At 47.0% G+C, this 20,771-nt stretch overlaps 1 protein-coding gene across 1 annotated transcript in view; it reads right to left on the reverse strand.

The window, feature by feature from the left end:
- Window positions 1-20,771, reverse strand: part of LOC135366776 (uncharacterized) — a 91,199-nt gene that overhangs the window by 51,716 nt on the left and 18,712 nt on the right. Inside the window, exon 3 of the mRNA XM_064599684.1 lies at window positions 16,163-16,382. Within this exon, the coding sequence (XP_064455754.1) occupies window positions 16,184-16,382 (199 nt within the window). The 3' untranslated portion in view covers window positions 16,163-16,183. The remainder of the gene's footprint in view (window positions 1-16,162; window positions 16,383-20,771) is intronic.

Raw genomic sequence — 20,771 nt, forward strand, 5'->3', positions numbered from 1 at the left:
ATATAGCTTTGAAGAGACCGGCAGCAGCCCCGCTGGTTTTCAGCCCCCCCCCCCCCCCCTCCCTCGGAAGGAGCAGCCCCGCCCCGTGACTAATATAAGGGCAGCTCTCAGAAGCAACTCACATACGCTCGGAAACCGAATTAAAGGAACGCCCCCTAGTCAGACTTTGGAAATCTCGGCGTTAATAGCCTTGCGCCCACTGGGTCTCACAAGTGGTGCGTTGCTGCCTTCTCCCTCCATATTATTGCCGTTTACTTAGTTTCTGTTGTGGTCCCCTATTGTTGACCTCTTATCCGCCATAAGAAAGTGCCGGGTTTCATTTTTTATTGAACCCAAGGGCAGCAAATGTGTGTACTAGTGCTTCATTGCGCCATTGTTCCCGTATACCACCGAAGGCTTTCATTAGTATTGAGCTAAAGCGTATCCTTGGCTTTCATATTCTATCTGTCATGAAGAAATGGAAATCGAACAAAAGCAAAACACGGGGATGTAGGCCACATCAACATGGATGCCGGCTAGTGCACACCTCTTAAAGCTGCATGTTAAAGAAAAGATGAAAGAATAATTGAAAAGTAGAACTAAAACCAATTGAAGAAATATATATATGTGACATGGCCTCTGATCAGTTCCGGGTACCGAAAACAAAGTACTCAGAGAAGACGAATCGAAACGCACAGTAAAAATGCTTTGTCCACCCCGATTTCTTTAAGAAATGATATCGGGGCATCCTGTGCACGCCACCTAAAGACTGAGGGCAAACAGGACGAAACAACCAGAACATCAAATGGATGCCTATGCAGTGCTGCGAGCGAGGACTGAAGGCTGCTGCGAGAGACACAGTACCGCACACACGACACGACATAAGAATATGTTCTGTGTCCTCGACTGCGCCACACTCTGAGCAAGCTATAGGAGACGCCGCTTCCCCTATCTTATGGAGCAGCCGGTCACAATAGGTCACTAAGTGAACACCGGTGAATGAGGAACTTCGTAGGCTTTAGCAGAACTTGAAATAAACCCGCAGAAGTTTAATAGTCTGTGTGCGTTTCACGCCCCGCTTCCCCTTCTTCGTCATATTCTTGATTTTATTGCACCACGGCCTCCTACCTGTTCCCTCAACGTGTCTGCAAAGGTGTCATCTCAATTATCCCACGCGCTCTTCTTTCTAACGTTCGCAGTGCGGGTGCTAAAAGCGCTAATACGAACGCCTACCATCGCCTTTACATCATAACAACGCTTCTCGTTCCGCGTTCTCAGAAAGGCAGATATGTCCTCTGTAGCACGAGCGCTGACAGAGGACACACCAACCATAAAGGGAGCGGAACAGTTCACTTCAGGATGTCACGTGTCAACGCCTTGTCTGTCGTATGTGACATTTATCACTAGGATTAGTTAAATTACCGTTTGTGCGTGTGTAAGTGCATTGTGTACATACACACTGGTCTCGTACTTTGCCAGTTGGTGTCAACCCACATGAACTCTGGTAGGGTCCCGCAGCTCAAGTGGGGAAACACCCATGACATCACCATTTAATTGCTGTAGTTGTTGGTGTTGATTAATTGACGAACGATCTGCGTAAAGATATGACGACATGTGCGTCCTGGGCACACTTATATAGGGAACTGTGCTGACGTACATTGTCAGTCAACGCCCATTACACAAAATGGTTGGTTGGTGGCTTGTTATAGCCAAGCAGTTTGCCTGATTGCTAATGGACGTGACGTAGTCATTAGAAGTCCACCAATCACGGCCATGTTTTCAGCGCCTGTAGCCACAGTGATATAATCCGCCATAATCTGCATGGGCAGCCACTTGTAGCTACATGCTTTTAGTGTTTGAAATCGTCAGCGGCGACTGGCACTGGCGAGCGACACCGCGACTCTATACGTGACCAAAGAGGGAGAGGAGGACGGCCTTCTTTAGTTTAGAAGGCGTCGATTCAGCTGTGGTACGACGCAGGAGAAATTGCGCCATTTTGTTCTCCATACATGCAATCTAATCCAAACCAAGACTTCTCCTTGCACCCAGAGACCCATATACGGGCACTTTATCAAGCGCAATCTATGTACGACGACCACGTTCCTAACGTGCGGCACTCATAGCGATAAAAGCGATAATTCACACACCATAACGCTTGCAACGTTTTTCATCGCATATTTCATTTGTCCCGAAAAGTCACGAAGAAGACATTCACGAGTCGTAATAGCACCAGCATGTTGGTACCGCACGGACGACGGGGACTTTTCGCTACGGTACGAACATAAACTAGCCGATGATTTCGCATCACCCGTATCTTAGTACCCGAGGAATCAAACGAGCAAAGAATAAAACTAGAAGGGCGCCTGCCAAGCCAGGCCTTGTTCGTCAACCTCCTCCCATAACTTCTCAACTAAGAAGGGCAAGGTGCGAAAGGATGCTTTTCTTTGTTATCGTGTTATGATGTACCGTCTACGTCTCCGGGCTATTTTTCGAGCCGACGCCCGCATACAATTAGAGATTGCGAGGGAACGGGCGATTAAAGCACGATTAGAACGTTTGAGTTACTGCCAAAGAGTGGTATTAAAAACAGTGCTAATGACTGCGTGAAATGCCCATCACTAACTCTGAGGAAGGACCGACATGGCTGCAGCGATGACATACCGAGCAGCGCAGCATGTCTGGCGCGATATTGGCTGGATATTGGCAGAAGTGGTCCAATATTGGCCCTATCTTGGGCCAGTATTGCCAATACCGAGCCAATATTGTGCCAATATTTCTTGTCTCACTTCTTGTATTGTACACTCATTTCTTATGTGGTATCGCCCTCCCCATTGTAGTTTTAGGGCGGATAGCATTAAAATAAGATGTGCTGCTTGGGGGGGGGGGGGAATATGTTTATTGAAAAAAAGAAAGGGAGGAAAGGTTAGTCAGTCGTAGGCCGACTTGCTATTCCTTTAAAAAAAGAAAAGAAAGATAAAGGAACACACACACATGGGGCAAAGGGGCTGCTTGAGCTGTTTGACACAGGTATAGGCAGGAACAATTCCATGCTTTCCAACTGTGAGCTGATCTAAACCGCTGCAACCGAACTCCCGTAAGTGATACGTTCTTAAAATCGGTTCTCAGCACAATGAAAAATCGTGCCTGGGTGCCGTCGGTAGCAAAATAGCCGCCTGTGTTTCACGCCTTGGTCTGGGCTGCCAGGCGTCCCTTCCTTTAAGTCTTATAGGCGTTGGCTTTTGTGACCGCACATGATGTTTATTGTCAGAATGTCTGGTGCGCTCTTTTGTGACTGCGCCAGTAACACAGGACACCCCATTGCAAGCACGCGTCGGCACAGTAGCTTGTGTAAAGAATTCGCAATTTCTCTGGGCATTGTGCAAGACGCGTTGGCAGTAAATTTTGGTCCTATGATCACTGTCACGTGGTTCTATAAAGCCACGGACGGACCTACATGGTGGCTGACCCTGCTTTAATAGCGTTCCCAAAGAGCAAATCGCTGTCTGCACTAAGACTAAGGCGTTGAGCTTAAGTTTATTTGAGTGACCCACATGCAATTGTTAGGTACTCCTTTCCTTTCCAGTCTGCTCCCAACCCAACCTAACCTAACTTAAACGTTTGAGAGCAGACGACTGAAATTCGTATGTCTACTGTATCGCGTTGCAAAGCCAAGTAGCGCCGTATAAAATGTTAGACACAAAGTATAGTTAACACGCGTCATGCATGTAATACCCAAGTAGGAGCCTCTCGAAATGCAGTGCTGCTATATGAACCGGTGCGTATCGCCAACCTCAGACCTGTGAGTGAGGTCGTTAATTACGGCAGGCGCGCTACCAAACATGTTATTTGCTGGAATGGACTTGTCTGCTTAATGGTAGGCCTCTCGCGCGGCGTCAAAACCGGGATGGTCAACACGCACATACTTTGCGCACCTCCTGGAGCCAAGCTAATCTTTTCTGTTCCTGCCTGACCCACATGTAAGTCCGTCGAACTCAAACGTCGGGGGGCGCCCGAACTTCGCAGAGACCAGAAAACACACGACCACTTCGTAGCTTTGAAAAGAGACGACTATTTTATTTACAAAAAGAAGGGAGAGACAGAGGCACAAGAAACAGTGACCAGATGCGCCTCTCGGAAGACGTTGCTTTGGGTATCGGGTTACACTGACCCATTCGGGGACGTTCCAGCGAGGGGTGCAGGTGCAGCGCCCCATAAATAACATGAACTGGTTGACAAGCCCCCGTGGCTCACATGAACAGTCAAAAAAACACAGTTCGACTGGCATCGTCAACAACATTCTCCGTTACTTTGTTACACGTTGTGATATTCGCCACATTCGGCCATCCTTATAAAATTTCGTCCTCGAAATTTCCATCATAGCCAAAACGTAAAGTTATACATTGCTAAATGAAGAACACTTAAAACACATAACAGGCTATGCTCTTAAACACATGGTGGGTACATCAAACATTGAACAGGTGACATGCTTTCATCGATTAACGTAGCATTTGAAACATAGCATCAAAAATAAAACACTTCAATGTCAATTGAACATACGTGGTAAAATGGAATATGTAACACGTTTACGTTTACTCGTAATCTGAGTCTTTGTCGTCATCATCATCTTCATTCCCTGAACGCGAACTCCATAGCTTGAGTTGGTCGGCATGCGCCGTAGTGCTATAACGGCGGCCTTTTTGTCCGCTCAGACGAGTGATACGGTATGTGTCGTTAGGTAGCACTGCTTCGATAACCAAGGGACCACGATACTTTGGTTGGACCTTGGTTGGCTTTCCGCCGCTTACGGGTAGTCTTCGCACTGCGACTATATCGCCAATTTCGTATCTTGGGGCTTTTGATCTTCGTAAGTTGTAGTGTCGAGATTGCTTTTCTTGTTGCTGCTTTATTGTTGTTTTTGCTTCTTCGCGGATGGTTTGTATGCTTTTGCTTGATCCTTCGTCGACATCTAAGTCACGCAAACGACAGTCTTGGTGTCTTGCAGTGAAACCAAATAGCAACTCGAATGGCGTCTTTTGAGTTGTCTTGCTTCGTGTTTGGTTCAGGTTCCGTTGCACTTCATCTAGGTGTTGGTCCCAGTCCTTTTGATCAGGTCGTTCAATCGACATTGCAATCCTTGGTATGAGTGTTCTGTGTATCCTTTCGACTTGTCCGTTTCCTTGAGGTCTTTGAGTCGACACCAGAACGTGCTGGATGCCTTTGCCTTGACAGAATGCTTCGAACTGGCCTGAGGTGAACGCAGTTCCCCTGTCAGTTACAATGCGCCTTGGGACGTCGTAGTCATTTATGTATCGTTCCAAGGCTTTTAACACGTTCGAAGTTGAAGTGTTTCGTGATGGGTAGAGTCGTACAAACTTCGTGAAATTGTCAACTATTACAAGGAGTTCTTGGTGCCGGCTTCTGCTTACAGGAAAAGGTCCTAAGTGGTCCAAATGAAGCACTTCAAAAGGCTGTGCGCCTGGAGGAATCGGATTCAGCTTACCAGGCTTCCTCCCGGTTTCACCTTTGTGGATTACACACTCCAAACAGTGTGAAATGTGCCGCTCAACGTATTTCCTTAATCCTGGAAACCAATACCGCCTCTTAATTTTGTCAACGGTTTCTTCGAGATGGCTATGCCCCATGAGATCATGGTGTTTGATAACCATCGCTTTGCGGTTACTCTTTGGAATGACAAAAAGCCATTTCCTCGCGCCGTCGTTTTCTTCAACCTTGTAGAGCAGTCCATTCTTGAGTGTGAAACCTTTTACTTCCCCTTTTTCTCGCTTTGTCCTGTCTTCGGCTTTCTTTTCCAGAATTTTAATTACTCTGTTAACGTATTCGTCTGCATGCTGTATCGCAATAACATGTTCTTCCTCGGTGACAGAGTACCAGACGTCAAGTCTGTCTTCGAAGTTTTCGTTTTCTGGAACTGAAACTGGAGCTCGACTAAGCGCATCAACATGCTCCATTTTCTTTCCCTCTCGGTGGTGGATGGAGAAGTCAAATTCCTGGATGTAGTCCATCCACCGTGCTATCTGAGGTATCTTCGTCTTCGCGGCATTCATATAGACTATGGCACGGCAGTCCGTGTATATCGTGAAGTGTATGCCTATCAAGTAGATGCGTAGCTTGTCTACTGCCCACATCACTGCCGTTAGTTCGAGTCGCGTCGAATGGTATCGTGTTTCGGCTTCGGTGGTTCTACGGCTGATGCAGAACACCAGATGCATGTTTCCATCATCACCTCTTTGCAGTAACATCCCTGCCAATCCATCCTTTGATGCGTCCGTGTGTAACTCAGTTTCGGCATTACGGTCATAGAGAGCCAAAACGGGAGCTTTTGTTAGCTCTTGCTTCAGTTGAGTGAAGGCTTCTTCTTGTTTCTCACTCCACACGAAGGGCTTTCCTTTCTTCGTCAGCTCCGTTAGAGGAGCGGCTTTGGTAGCATGATACGGAATAAATCGTCGAAAGTAACTAGTAAGGCCAAGAAATCTTCGAATTTCGTGAACGTCTTTAGGTCGTGGAAACTCGGCGATTGCTTCGAGCTTAGCTTCACCTGGCTGTATTCCGAAACTTGTGATCTGAAATCCTAGGAAGCTTACTTCGGGCATTAGAAATGCACATTTGCTTAATTTTAAAGTCAATCCTGCTTCTTGTAGAGCTTTCAATACGCTCTCAAGATTGCTTATGGCTTCTTCGAACGTTTTCCCGGGCACTAGGATGTCATCAAGATAACAGACAGCTATGTTGAACCGGAGCTGTCCTAGTACAGTGTTTATCAGCCGTTGGAATACACTAGGAGCGTTGCATAAACCAAACGGCATGTACAAGTACTCGTAGTGGCCATCTGGAGTTATGAATGCAGTTTTCTCAATTGATTCTTCTGCCATGGGAACCTGAAAGTAGCCACTCGCTAAATCGAGGGTTGTGAAAAACACGTTGCCGCTTAGGCGATCTAACTGGTCATCGATGATAGGGATGGGAAATCGATCCTTCTTCGTTTGTTGGTTCAACCGTCGGTAATCGACAACCTTGCGATACTCTCCTGTTTTCTTTTTAACTAGAAGACATGGGCTGGCGTATGGCGATACAGAGTCTCTTACTATTCCTGCCTCCTTGAGGTCCCGAACAATGGTGCGCATGTGCTCCCTTTCATCGTGCGTTGCTCTGTACGGTCTGCTGTAGACTGGCTTAGTATCATCAATTTCTTCGATTTTCATTTCAGCCATCTTTGTTTTTCCGAGTTCGTGGATGTCTAACGCAAAACAATCTCGGTAAGATGTCAATAATGTGATCAGTTGGCGCTTCTGTTCTCGTGTTACCGTCGGTCCGCATTGTACTTCGTGTTCCATGGTGCATTGCGCACCTACGGCATCCTCGACTGTGAGCACTGGAGAAACATCATGGACTTGTTCTATCTCCTGTGCCGTGCTCTCGTCAACGTCGTTGAGCTCGCAAACGTGTGTCGAAACTGGGTCTACTTTCACCGCTCTACCGAATGAAAAGTTCTTCTTTATTGTTATTTCATCGGAGCTTCTGTTTACAATCGGAATTCGCGTCCTTCCATCTTGTAGCTCAAGTAGGCATCCGATGTCTTGCTCGTAGAAGTTAAGCATAACAGTTCCTGAATCATCGCTGTTTTCGGCCTTAACGTCTATCAACTGCACGGAGTTTGGCGGTACTTTAATAGGCCCTTCGTTCCTCAGAGTATATTTAATGTCACCATCGTCCAGTGTGAAATCCTTAAACGGGCCGTCCTTTCGACTGTCGATTAGTTTCATGCAGTTCTTCGCCTTAATCATAACAACATTGTCAAGGTCGAGCAGAGTTCGTCCCACGAGTACATCGTAACAAATCACATCATCGCTCACAACATAGGCTGGGACTTCAGCTGTGATGTCATCGATAGATATCTTAATGACAGTCCTTCCAACTGGCATAGTTTTCTTTTGCGCGAGTCCGTACAGCGCATCCTTCTCGGCGACATCGAAAATTGTCAGTCCACATTTCGCTGCTGCGGAAACTGTAATCATGCTTACGGCACTACCTTGATCAATAAATGATGTCACCAATATTTCGTCGTTGATGACGGCTTGTTTTACGTATTTGCTGGGTCCATTGTCGCCGACGCAGAGGGATTCTTTCGTCGCTTTCTCACTTCGCGACTTGCACTCTCGTTTTCCGTGACCATACTTGTTACATGTCGTGCAGTACTTTATCCTCTTCTCTTTGGGGCAGTCCTTAGCTATGTGATTAGCGTATTCGTTACAATTGAAACATTTTTGGTTGCCCTGCGAGTCCTTTGCAGGGGCCCACATTCCTCCTTTACGAGTCTGGATTGAATTTTCAGTTGCACTGATACCGACTTTTTTCTTGTTTTCGGGCGTTGATTTTTGAGTTCCTCTGCCAAACATGTCATTTCTTTCTTTCTCCAATCGGACGTGACGCTTTAGATCATGCAGTAGCTGTTCTAATGAGCTGTGATGTTTAGGCATAAGCATTTGGTACGCTGACCTGTCGGCAATACCTAGAAGGATCATTTCCTTCGTTTCGTCGTCCTTTAGCTCACAGCGTTTACAGAGATGCATCTTATCCATAAAATAATCAAGCACTGATTCGCCCTTAACTTGAACTCTGTTGCGCATTTCTTCGTACTTAGTTACAGGATTAGTAACAGGCACAAACATATTCCTAAAATGGTACTCAAAATGTTCCCACGTATCACATTCCTTTGACTTACTGCGATACCATGTTGCTGCAGGTCCCTTTAACTTCGTCTGTACCACGGTTAGCCTCATAGGCTCAGTCCATTGGCACTGGATGGACAGCTGCTTAAATGTCTCTAGCCACTCTTCTGCTTGCTTCTCGTCACCGGCGCCGTCGAACACATGGACCTCCTTGGAGATATCCGGCATGATGCGTGCAGAAGGGGCTTGGCCATCGGTCCTCTTCGATGAGATTAAGTCGTAGAACATCTTGTCACGAACTTCGTCACGTTCTTGCATATACTTGATAAGTTTTTCCAGCTCAGTCATCGTTTTTGCTGAAACGTCGTTGCCGTCGTGAGCTTCGATAATCGTTGACGAGCCGTCTTCGTCGCTTAAACCAGATTGCTGCTGGTGTTCGTCGCTGGTCGTAACGTTATCTTCGGTGCTGTTAGTTTTCGATCCCTGAGGGCGTCTTCGTTGCAATCTCGGCATTGTCTACCGTCGGTGCTTACGGGCTAAAGTCCAGATGAGTCAAAATTGATGAGAATGTTCACCTGCTCATCAGTCCAATCAGTCCTTATCCCACTTCTGATAAAAATGTAAGTCCGTCGAACTCAAACGTCGGGGGGCGCCCGAACTTCGCAGAGACCAGAAAACACACGACCACTTCGTAGCTTTGAAAAGAGACGACTATTTTATTTACAAAAAGAAGGGAGAGACAGAGGCACAAGAAACAGTGACCAGATGCGCCTCTCGGAAGACGTTGCTTTGGGTATCGGGTTACACTGACCCATTCGGGGACGTTCCAGCGAGGGGTGCAGGTGCAGCGCCCCATAAATAACATGAACTGGTTGACAAGCCCCCGTGGCTCACATGAACAGTCAAAAAAACACAGTTCGACTGGCATCGTCAACAACATTCTCCGTTACTTTGTTACACGTTGTGATATTCGCCACACACAGCTGTGTGCGAACGACCTGTGGACAAGTGTTTTTAAGTGTGGATATTTCTATGCGAGATTAGCATCGCGAGCAAACACACTTATTTGAGGAAAATCGCGCAATAATAAATTACGACGTAAATTGTTCCCCTAGGGGAGCGCTCGTAGCGCAAATTGTTGCGTTGCTCCTGTCATCGTGGAAAACAGGGAGGATTACCGTTTAATATTCGAATGACTTATTGCGGCGTATTTTGAGCGGGAAATTAGTAGAATCGAAATACCTGTGATCCTTGTTTTGTCAGTACCGTTGTCAATTTTTCAATTCACTTTTCTACTGAGTTCTTATTAGAGTTGCCAAATGCAGTAAAGCATCGTATTAACGAAATCGCCTTTTTTCTTCGAATTATCGCTTTATTCGAAGCCTCATGCTGTCCCGGTATGCATTTCGAACCCAATTATTCCAAGTGTCCTGCAAGCCCAAGTCCACTTAGTGCAAAGGGTGAGCCAATTAAAGTTCGTACGGAATGTCCAGCTCGCCTCTTTTATTTTCTCACTCTCTAGCTTTGCTGTCCATAACAATCAAAAAGGCGTCGAAGGTTCTCGCCAGTTACAACCGACATCTCTCTGCATGCCTGAATATCTTTTCAGGCTTCCGCGCGCTTCTGAGGGTATCGTCATTGTTTTTTGTGGCACTTATGGTTTTATCGCATTGCCCTGCCTATATCGATCTTTTTCTAGTTCTGTTGACTTCGTTATAACGAGAGTTTACTGTAAGTGGAATTGTTGTTAATAATGTAGGTAAGCGGTGATAACGAAACAAATCCCTCAACCCGAGGAAAGTTGTGCTACAGAGGTGTCGCTACCAGGAAGTTGAGATGCCAAGCGTGTGCAACAATTCTACGTATAGCGGTTTTCATGCGCACTTGTCATTTAGGCTGAGGACGTCGCGTGTGCGCAAATAGTTCATCACGCCCACGAAGGTACCTCGTGCTGATAACTAACCGCGCGAACGGTTCTTACAGGGAACGACAAACGACAGCTTTATTTCCTGCCGCTGTCTGGCTTCTTCTAACACTGCCATATTTCAGTTGTTGATGTTCTTAGGCACCTTGAGGTTTGTGTTGTGTTAGTCTGTTTGTGTGTTTCAGCCTTCTAGAAATGTTACTTCCCGTCGTGTTCACTAGATGCCGCTGCCTCGCACAGTGTTGTATATGTATATGTGTGTATATGAGAAGAAATGTCGGAGAGAATGCGATGAGTGCGTATTCCGTTAGTTGAACGAAGCCCCTTGGTAAGTCGTCGGAGGGCAGATGCCAGCGTAGCGTAATTGTTTAACGCACTCGATGGGCAATCGAGAGATGCGTGGTTCAAATTCCGCGGCTGTCTGGCTTTTTCGACGACTGCCATATTTAACTCGCCCAATCCTCCTTGCCCTGCGGGCGCGCGGCCCCATTGTGTGTTTTCTATGGGACAGACTTTGCACTGCTATATAATGAATTGTTGACCGGTTCTCGCGATGCCGGTCTCTTTCGTTTGCTTTCTAGAGGTTAAATTGATTGATTGATCAAAACACGTCATTATTTTTCATGATTAACACGTGTAAGGGGGGGGGCGGGTAATGGCAGGATCGGCTCACAGTTGTTGGCCACACAGAAGTGGGCCTCGTCACGACTATAGCAAAAAAAAAAGAAAGACGGATGCGGGATAGAGGATGAAGGGTGGAGATGCGTAGAGGGTGCATGAGTTCGTCGGGGAGAGCAAAGTGTAAGTGGGGTCGTTGCGGAAGACCCGTCTTCTGCAGAAAGAGAACAAGGATGCACCTGTAAGTGTGCTAGGAAGTACACTGAAAAATGACCAATATTTGACACTCAATGGCAAAGCACAGTAATGATACATTTAAAAAGCAACAGGCGAAATCTATTACGTCCTTTCAACGTAATAAACTTTCTAGGACATTTTAATACCACGATTATGTGTATCCGGCTCGCCATTCTTGCGCTATATCATAAAATATAAAGTGTGCTATGCGGTCCCACCTCGAACCGCCTTGTAAACTGTAGCGCCATATCGCAGGCTAGAGGTTCATTGAGAAGAGCTGCGCAGCACGCCACAACAGGTAAAGCAGCCTGCATATTCCGGAACAGAAATCTGTGAAGGGCTGCCTCAAACGTATGCCCCGACGTAAAAGAAATACGAGTAAAAGAAAAAAAAGTAAGGGCGGATTCATTAGAGAGAGAGAGAGAGAGAGAGAAATACATGATGACGATGATATGGGGATGACTTCCGCTCATTGACCAGAATGCTACCCCATTGCTATTGGGGAAAAATGAGAGGATGGTGATGAGGATGATGCTGACGATGCTGACTGGGTTTTAGAGAGAGTCGATCAGGCCGGTAGCTTGCAGGAATTTGATGGAGGGTCGTAAGACGGACATCTGCTTTCGTGTGTCCCGCGGTCCCAAAATGAGTCTGAGGTCAAGGGGTCGGCTGTCAATCCGCGCGAAGTCGTTTGCCAACAAGTGACGCTCCCGCCTATAAGCGGCACATGCGATGATCACATGGTCCGCGGTCGCTGGCACACCACACTCCGGGCACAAGGGACTACTGGCGCACCCTATCTGGTAACGGTAGTACGGCGAAAAGGCAACATTCAGCCGTAAGCGATGTAGGAGGGACTTAATCACGCGCGGTAAAGATGCCGGTAAGCGACACGAGAAGGTTGGGTCTACAATTCCCAGTATGGTCATTAGAGAACATTACAAGACCAAGGCAACACAAAGTCCAAGATGTGTGCTGCACCACTGAAGCGCGAGCTTGGCATTGGCACGGATTCCTGGCCACGGATCCCGCCAGCCTGCCTCCGGAGTTCGCAACGGACAGCGTACGGCTGATGGAAACAGGTGAGGCGATGTGCGTATTTAATTCTGCAGTGACTTGAGCAACTGTGGTCTATGTCTCCTGGATACGGCCCGCGCTGGTGTCCCAAAGTTCCTTTCTGAGAGTTTCCGCCTGATATAGTGTAGTTGCTCTAAATTATTCAATCTACTCCATCCATCTTCGTGGTACACAGACATGATGATGGATACTTGCTTTCGATACAGCGCAGTGACTCCGGTAACGCGGGCGCACCACAAAGCATGCGCGGACCAACGCTACCGCAAGGTAAAGTAAAGCCGTAATCATTCACATAACCTGCGTAATTCAGCTGCAGTATAGGATGCCCTGTTCAACCCTACTGTTGACATGCCCTGAATTGAGTTCCTCACATTGTGCAGTGAAAAATATGTCTATGGTGTAGCGTTTTCGCAGCTTCGATGTCACAGCTCAACATAACTGATGGAAAGGCGACTCCTCTTTGTTGGCACATGCGCTCTGGACTTCTCACCTGAGGTTTGGGCTAACCTGGCTGAAGAGACGCAACATTTGTGTTAACAAATGCACACAGTCACAAACTTTGCAAGATTTTATCACCCTACCATGAAGGTGGTTACGAGGGTATAGTCACACCCCTTGCGGTCTTCAGCAAGGAGGTAATGTACGCATAAGGGGGTAACTCGTGGAGTTACCACCTTTTCACACCTTTTTTTTTCTGAGAATGTGACGGTGATGTGATAAAGAAAAAAAAAAGGATGTGAGAAAGCTACACGGAAAGACTGCCATTCATGTTTTGAACACAGCTTATTCACATGAATGCGATCTATCAAAGAGATTATACACTAAAACCTGATTTAAAGCGCTTTATAATCCGTTTATTCTGTTATATGTGCTTTGGTGCACACATTGCTATTAGCTATTTATTTCTTTAGCGTACCTACAGAGTGAACATACTAAGCTGGGCAATTAGGCAGCCATTTACTTCTCTCCAATATAAGCACTTTGCAACTAAAGCTAAGGAACGCGCGCTAGATAAATTACAAATAATCGCTCCTATCATCGTGAACAACAACAACAACAAAAAAGTCTGTACATGTACTCGCTCTAATGTGGGAGGAGTGCACATATAGAAAAAATAAATAAATAAAAAGAAGCCAGCCAGAGCGCATCACGCGCATACAATTCGATATGCCCATAAACGAACCTCAGCTCTAATTATACCAACTGTTGGCTTCGTGTTCTCCAGTTTATCTCAATCAGCCGTCACTGGCAATTTTCTCGAGACCAGACCGTAATTACCGATTAATTACATTCCGTTCTTATCGAGCGCTTTGTCTCTGACCGGATCCTTCGCCCGGAGCTCCGAGGACGGGCAAATAATAAAACCGCATACATCCGAGAGCTCACGATCACCGTGCATCGTGACGGCACCCACGTTAATAATGACGTGCTGAATCCTGTTTCACGGCCCGTGTGGATAATACTGCTGGCTGCCGAAGAACCGATTCATTATTGAAGTTGACGCACCAAAAGAGAAACAATGCTTATTAGATTGATCGCGACCCCAGTGGTGTCTCAGATGTGTGCGTAAGATATTCTTCTCTTTCTAACTGGTTGTGGCATTCGAGTGAAGGACTGACTGCGATCACGCACCAAGTGGTCCAGCCAAAGCGTACATGCAGCCTGCCTTTTGGATGTACATAAATGCAAATGTGGGGGAACAACAGGGTGCTACGTACGGCTGGATCCGTCATACATAGCCTATACAAGGCAGTACGAATGGTGTACATGTTAGTGATACTACTCCATTCTGACAAGCAACGCTAAAGGCGTGGTACCACCGGATGCACAGGAGACATATGCGCAATAGCGTGTTGCATACGGAGGATGGGCAATCATACAGTGAAATAAATCAACAGCCACAACAATAAGCCATGAACATCCGGAAAGAGTGAAATAAATTCATTGCTCCTACTGGGAGTGCCTCGTTGTAGATGTTTTGCAACGAGTACTCATCTTGGCGTTAAACAACCGCGTCCTGTGCTACGGAGGTCTTCACCACGACCAATTAGATTATAGCGACCGTGTCATATGGACCCCTTCCCAGCGCCGCATTTGGAGGCTAGCGGTGGCGCTACCCATCGGCCCGGTTAATGCTTCCTCAATTTTTACAGTACTTTGTACTTTAGCTTACCTTAGTATGTGTGTACAAGCAGTGGATCTCCCACGAGAGATGCTTCTTTCTAATGTTGATTATCATCATCATTCTATGCGTTTTCATAGAAGCTGTTACTGTCGTCTGCTACGGTAGTCGTACGTCCGCTTCAGCGCGTTCAAGATTCAAATTTCCATTGTCCAGTCATGATATACGTCTCGCGGGCCGATGCGTAGCGCCCCTAGCGGATTGTGCGGACGGGCTTCTCATAGGGGTTGCCGATTATGACATGGTCGTTATAATCTAGTAGGTCGTGGACTTCACGTGCTTGTTGGCACTCGCCGGACCATGGTGCGAAGTTCGGGATGTCTGACAAAGCTGCCTCTTGTACTGATTCTTACTGGATCTCTCTCTCTCTCTCTTTTTTTTTGTAATTCCCGAAAATGTGGAAGAGGGCACTGCGGCAAACGGAGAATCCCAGAAAGGCGTAAGGGGGGAGGGGGGATGTGTTTATTATGAAAAAAAGAAAGGAAAGGTCAGTCAGACGGAGGTCGGCTTGCTATTCCAAAAAAAAGGGAAAGGGGAAAGAAATGAAAAGAAACAGAGAAAGAAGAAAAGAACAGAAAAAGGAAGAACAGAAAACTAAAACTGAAAAAGCCACACACACGGTCACACAATCGCAAGGCGTTGACAAGGTCCGAAGCGTGGACAAAGCAGAGGAGTGCAGTGGTGACGGCCCACTGGGTCGGCTGAAGACCGGGACCCAGTAAGGTATCCAGTGTCACAGTGCCGTAGCGAAGTTGGGATAGACGACGACAGAGGGCGTCGCGGTGCAGAAGGCGTAAGGCTTGGACAATGGTGGGCCACTATAGGCACACCACTCTTGGGCTAAGCAGTTCTATGCCCGATGCACGCCGGTAGCCTCTTTGAGCCAAGCCAAGTCAAGGCATACCAAAGTATAGAGGAGACTATGGCTCATCGGTGTGACCACCCGCTCCCCACGTGCTCTTGTTTTTAATCATTTTAGAGAACATCATTTAGGCAGACGCAGCACGAGATGGCGCCTGTCTGAAAAAGATGTTCTCTTTCTGGGGTGTCCTAGTCCAATGTTGTATGTGTCCGATGGAGCACGCCACCATACTGGCTGACGAACAACTTGGTAAAGCAACATCACCACCACCATTGGTATCAAACATGCTCATACAGAAATGTGAGGACGCACGCTATTCTAGAGGAGAAAGACTACTGGTTGTTACCAGCTTGTTGAGAAAAAAAGACGTACATTATGGCCCTGTTTGCTAGAATCGCTGCCATTTTTTCGAGAAATCACCCGTCTTTTTCTTGCTCTCTCTCTTTCTCTTGTAACACTCAAACTATTCCGTCTTTTTTTGTTTTCTATCCAATCCAACCAATTCTCCTTATATGCTATACACTCAAGTGAAATTCCTATTATATCAGTCGAAACACACAATCAATCAAAACACAATTAAGAAAAATATTACACACCGTATTGAACTCTACTTTCCATCAAGGAACGGAGCCCAGTTCCCACAACGCGTACGGGAAAGCAATTCCAACGTGGTACATCTGCTCATAAGGCAATCGTAAGTGTCTACAGCTCACAGTGGCATCGGCGATCGTGCACGACGTCCAGTGGCGATCAGCATCAATCAACAACATGATCAGGCTCACTCGGAGACAGTCAGCTGACAGGATGCTGGGTCGCCTGCAATTAAGAGAATAATAAATGACGTATATCTCTATTTATCAGCTAATCAACAGCCAATTTCCCAGCGGCCATCTGCTCCATATGAGTCGTCGGAAAGAGGATGCTCTCAAGGTGCTGCGGGAGGCCCGGGAGATCTATGTTGAAGTGCCGATAACATCACCACCATCTGGGCATTTCCTGTTGCGTTCGGTGGAAGATCGGTCGGGGCTGCCTTCACAATATCGGTCACTGCGCATGTAACGTGTACTTTGGGGTGATTAATCAGGGAATTGGATGTGTGCATTCGTGTTAATATCCGCTGACAAGGTCCGCTCGAAGTGCAGTGTAGAGCACGAGTGTAGGTACGAATACATTACGGATTCATATTGTAGCGAACCTTCCGCCTTGCAGGTTAAAACATTTAGCAAAGCGTCGCTCGAAAGCGTAAGCGAACCCACGGATACACTGTCGGTTCTCTGTCGGTACCTATCCAGTTCAAATGCTCGTGAGATATAAACACGTGGCATTCATCGATGCGTTCTAAGGAGAGTCGTCCACGTTTAGTACATGCCACCATAGTTTTCAAGTTTGACCTGCAACGGTCGCATGCAGGTGAACAAGTCAGGTGAACGAAGCTCCCTTCCTTCAGTGTCACAAGAGGGAGACTGTCATTTAAAGGGAGACTTCGCATGGAAATTAGGTGAGCATCATACCGAACGCGGACCACACCCTCGATACCGAATCGGTTTCATTTTGCGCGAGCAAATAATTCGTAAATGATGACAATAGCAAACCGAAATCGAAATGCGAAGAGCAGAAAACAGAGCCCCATACTACGGCGGTTCGTCCGGAGGAGGATTCCGTGACGTCACCCAACATTGTCGTCTGCTTCCAAGCCTGCATTCTTTCTCCCTTGCCGGATGCCGGATGATGTCAGCAGTGTGTTGCTTTCAGCGCCCTCTCGCTTCACAGAGACGAAGCGCTCGCTTCGTAATAATTCGTTTGAGTAAAATCTGCGCAGTTTAGCACCGAGATATTTCGTACATGTTCCTGACACCCCAACGATTACGTGTATACCACAACCTTTGTGGTGATTTTGTTGCGGAGTCCCACTTTAAGCTTCTGATTCCGGTTCGACAGGGTCCTTCGCGCCCTCTTGTGACACAGTGTAGCATGGATGACGTGTCCCGACGCATAAAGGCACGCTAGCTTCCTCTATCAAATATGCTCACAAGCTTCTGGTACTGTTGTTCCCTGCAGCATAAGTGACGGGGTTGTGTTGATAGCGGATGCATTGACTTGAGAGGACTCCTGTAAACTTTTTCGCACCTTTAAAGGTGTGCGCCATGCACTATAAATCTGGTTGCCTAACATTGTATTTCCAGGATGATATTTTACAAAATTCAGAAAGCAATATAAAAGATCAGGTGGCAGTGCAAATCTTGCTTTCATTATGTCTTGGATATCGTAGATGCGTGCTAATGCATATATGCGTCGCTACCAATCACGGAGCACGTGCAAGTGTCTACAATACTGTTCAACAATGTTGATATTTTGAAAGAGTGCGTTTTTTGGAGAACAGACAACATGCGACGGGAGACGACTCGTGCTCAACCGTACTCCATTATGAAATTAGCAAAATTACACCAAAAAGGGCGTGCGCCATGCACATTATTACACCTTTAAAGGTGTGAAAACGGTTACAGGTATAGGGAGTCGATCATGGCTGTTCTGCTTTGAGCTTTTAGTCAAAGGAAGAGAGTATATAGAGACATTCGACATCTGTAGCTTCTGGCTGCATAAGGAAGCAGGATGCCTGCATTAGACATGGCAATGGGACGGTCGAGCTGCAGCTCTGCAGCCCTTCGTAACGTGTCGTTCTAAAACAGCACGTAAAACAACACCCTGACCTTCATGAATTGACAAGCATTTCTTGTGTAGCAGCACTCAAAGCAGCACCCTGACTTACTGGATTTGACAAGCATTTCTTGTGTATAGTCAGGAATGAACTTACAGCGCTGCAGCGTTTGGCGGTATATACGCTGTCTTAATGCACGCAGAACGCAGTGGAAGATTCTAGACAATGTGTTACTCGACAAAGCCGAAGGAATCTGTGAAGAAGCTCCGGGAAAGGCACAGCGCTGAGGGAAAGCATGTGAAGCTTATGTTCACTATAGCTTATGTTCACTCTATCTCTTTCTTTAGAACAGTCAACGGCGTGAAGAGGTTCTTTGCATCTCGTTTGAGGTGCTCCTGTAAGCCTTTCAGTGAACGAGAGATATCAATCATCGTTCTTCGTGAGGGACCAGATGTCAGTGCAGTGTTCTAGCTGAATGCCGGGTGGAAACTTCCATAACTATACGCCTGTCGTGAGCCCAATGCCGTATGTGAAACTTGCGAGGTTTCCAAATTGTGCGGTCGTCATGTCGTTGTCTCAGTCGTTAAAGTCTCTGACAACGTCATCTGAAGACCGGGCATTCCGCAGTTCCATTAGATGACTGATGAGCTCAGAGATCAAGTGTTCTCTACTGCTGAACTCTTCGCATATAACGTCCTATGTGCCAACTTATCCTGGACCTCAAAAATATCTTCGCATTTCGTTTGAGCCAGAAAGAACAAGCACAGTATTACGGAATGCTAGAATGAGCACTACATTTGTATGGTTCAGGATTATAGTAGTTCGAACAGCAGATATCGCAATATGACTATCAATACAACGAATACAAGTACCACCTGCTTGTAGGCAGCCTGATTGTAGGGTTATAGTGTTGAGAAGGTACTGGGGAGCTGGCCAAGGCAGCACCAGCAACCTGAGCTGTGTGCACTGACGAACAACCGCAAGGACATACGTGCAGAAATAATCTTTTTAAATCATTCAGTGCTTCCACACGTCAAGCGCCCTGGAACAGTTGGTCGCACCAGCGCGACCTACGTTTCCATTTTTTTCTTGATATTTCTATTCTATTCTATGTAGGCAGCCATATATTAGTAATTACAAATACTGACACCAAGCACACGCACGCAAAAGAAAGAGAGAGATTAGTGCCCTAAACGGCATGTAACAATCCAGCGTCCCTGAACTTTCGGCTTCTCGTGGCAGCAGCATACGTGGCAGCAGCTGCTAAGGAAGAATTAGCAAGGTGTAACTTTGAGCAGCTCCGGGAGGCAGAAAAAACACGGCTGCGGCGTCTGGGCGTTAGCGTGGCCGGAGCAGAGGTGTGATGGTGCTCACCGATAGGAATCCCGGAGGCGGGACGCAGCCTCGTTACCAGAGCCCTGGCGATGAAAACGGCCGATTGGGGGAGACGAAAGGCTCACCTTTTTAATTGACCTTCGGCGTCGCCGAAACGTGCTAAGTAATTGCCGCCATTGCTAAACGTTACCGGCGGGTCAGGGGGCCGGTCCGATGCCCGGCGCAGCAAAACGTGCCTTCCTTTATATTAAAAGATACTGGGCAGCTTTTTGGCAAGATTGGGTTTTCGCCATCAAGGACGCCGCGCTGGAGGAACGAGCTCTGCAGAGGGGGTGAAAGAATCAAGCGGGCGCGGCTAAAGGGTCTTTTGTGCATGTGCGAAGACGAGGGAGAAGGAGCAATGGTAGTTGAGTGCGCCGAACAGGAGCGCCGATAACAAACATCCCGGTCATTATAGCTTTAACGTTCAGCGTAAATAGGCGAAGACATAATATTTGGATTTGGCTGCATCGAACGGACTTGAGGGACAGGCTGAATGCCGCAGTAAAAACAGATTCGGCACGTACTTTGATTGATGGATGACACTTGACAAATTGACACTCGATGGATGGTTGGTATGTGCCGTGTCACTGCCGAACGGACTCCTTGTTCTTTACTGCGCTGTTTATGAGCGAGACCAGCGGCATGGCCAAGCCAATGTCGTGCTGGAGACTGGGAGGTGGTGGGTTCGAATCCTGCCACCGGCTGTGCTGTCTGAGGTTTTCCCTGGGTTTTCCCTCGGACCTTCCAGAAGAATGTCGGCTCATTTCTCCTTGAAGTCGGCCCAGGACGCATACTAACCCCACTCCTTCCTGCTGTCCTCTCTCCATCTTGCCACATCTGTACGCCGCTCACAGCCACAGTTGCTTCGCGGCGCAAACACGGAATCGAAAAAAAAAATTATGCGTGAAAACGAAACCGCAATTTGCACTTTCACTCTTCCTCTCCTTCTCAAGAACCGCGAGAATGCGGGGCGGCGTCCTATTTTCTTAGCTCAAACGGTCTCCCGCGATGATTGGACAAATCGTTTGAGGAGACCAATAGGACACTGTTCCGCATTGAAGGAGAGGAAGAGTGAAAGGGCGAATTGCAGTTTTGTTTACGCATAAACCGCGAACGACTTTCTTCCTTCTTCCCGACTCACTTTCTTCCCACTAGCTATACAATAGGATGAA

The sequence above is a fragment of the Ornithodoros turicata genome, chromosome 8 (assembly GCF_037126465.1).
Source record: "Ornithodoros turicata isolate Travis chromosome 8, ASM3712646v1, whole genome shotgun sequence".
NCBI classification, from domain to species: Eukaryota; Metazoa; Arthropoda; class Arachnida; order Ixodida; family Argasidae; genus Ornithodoros; species Ornithodoros turicata.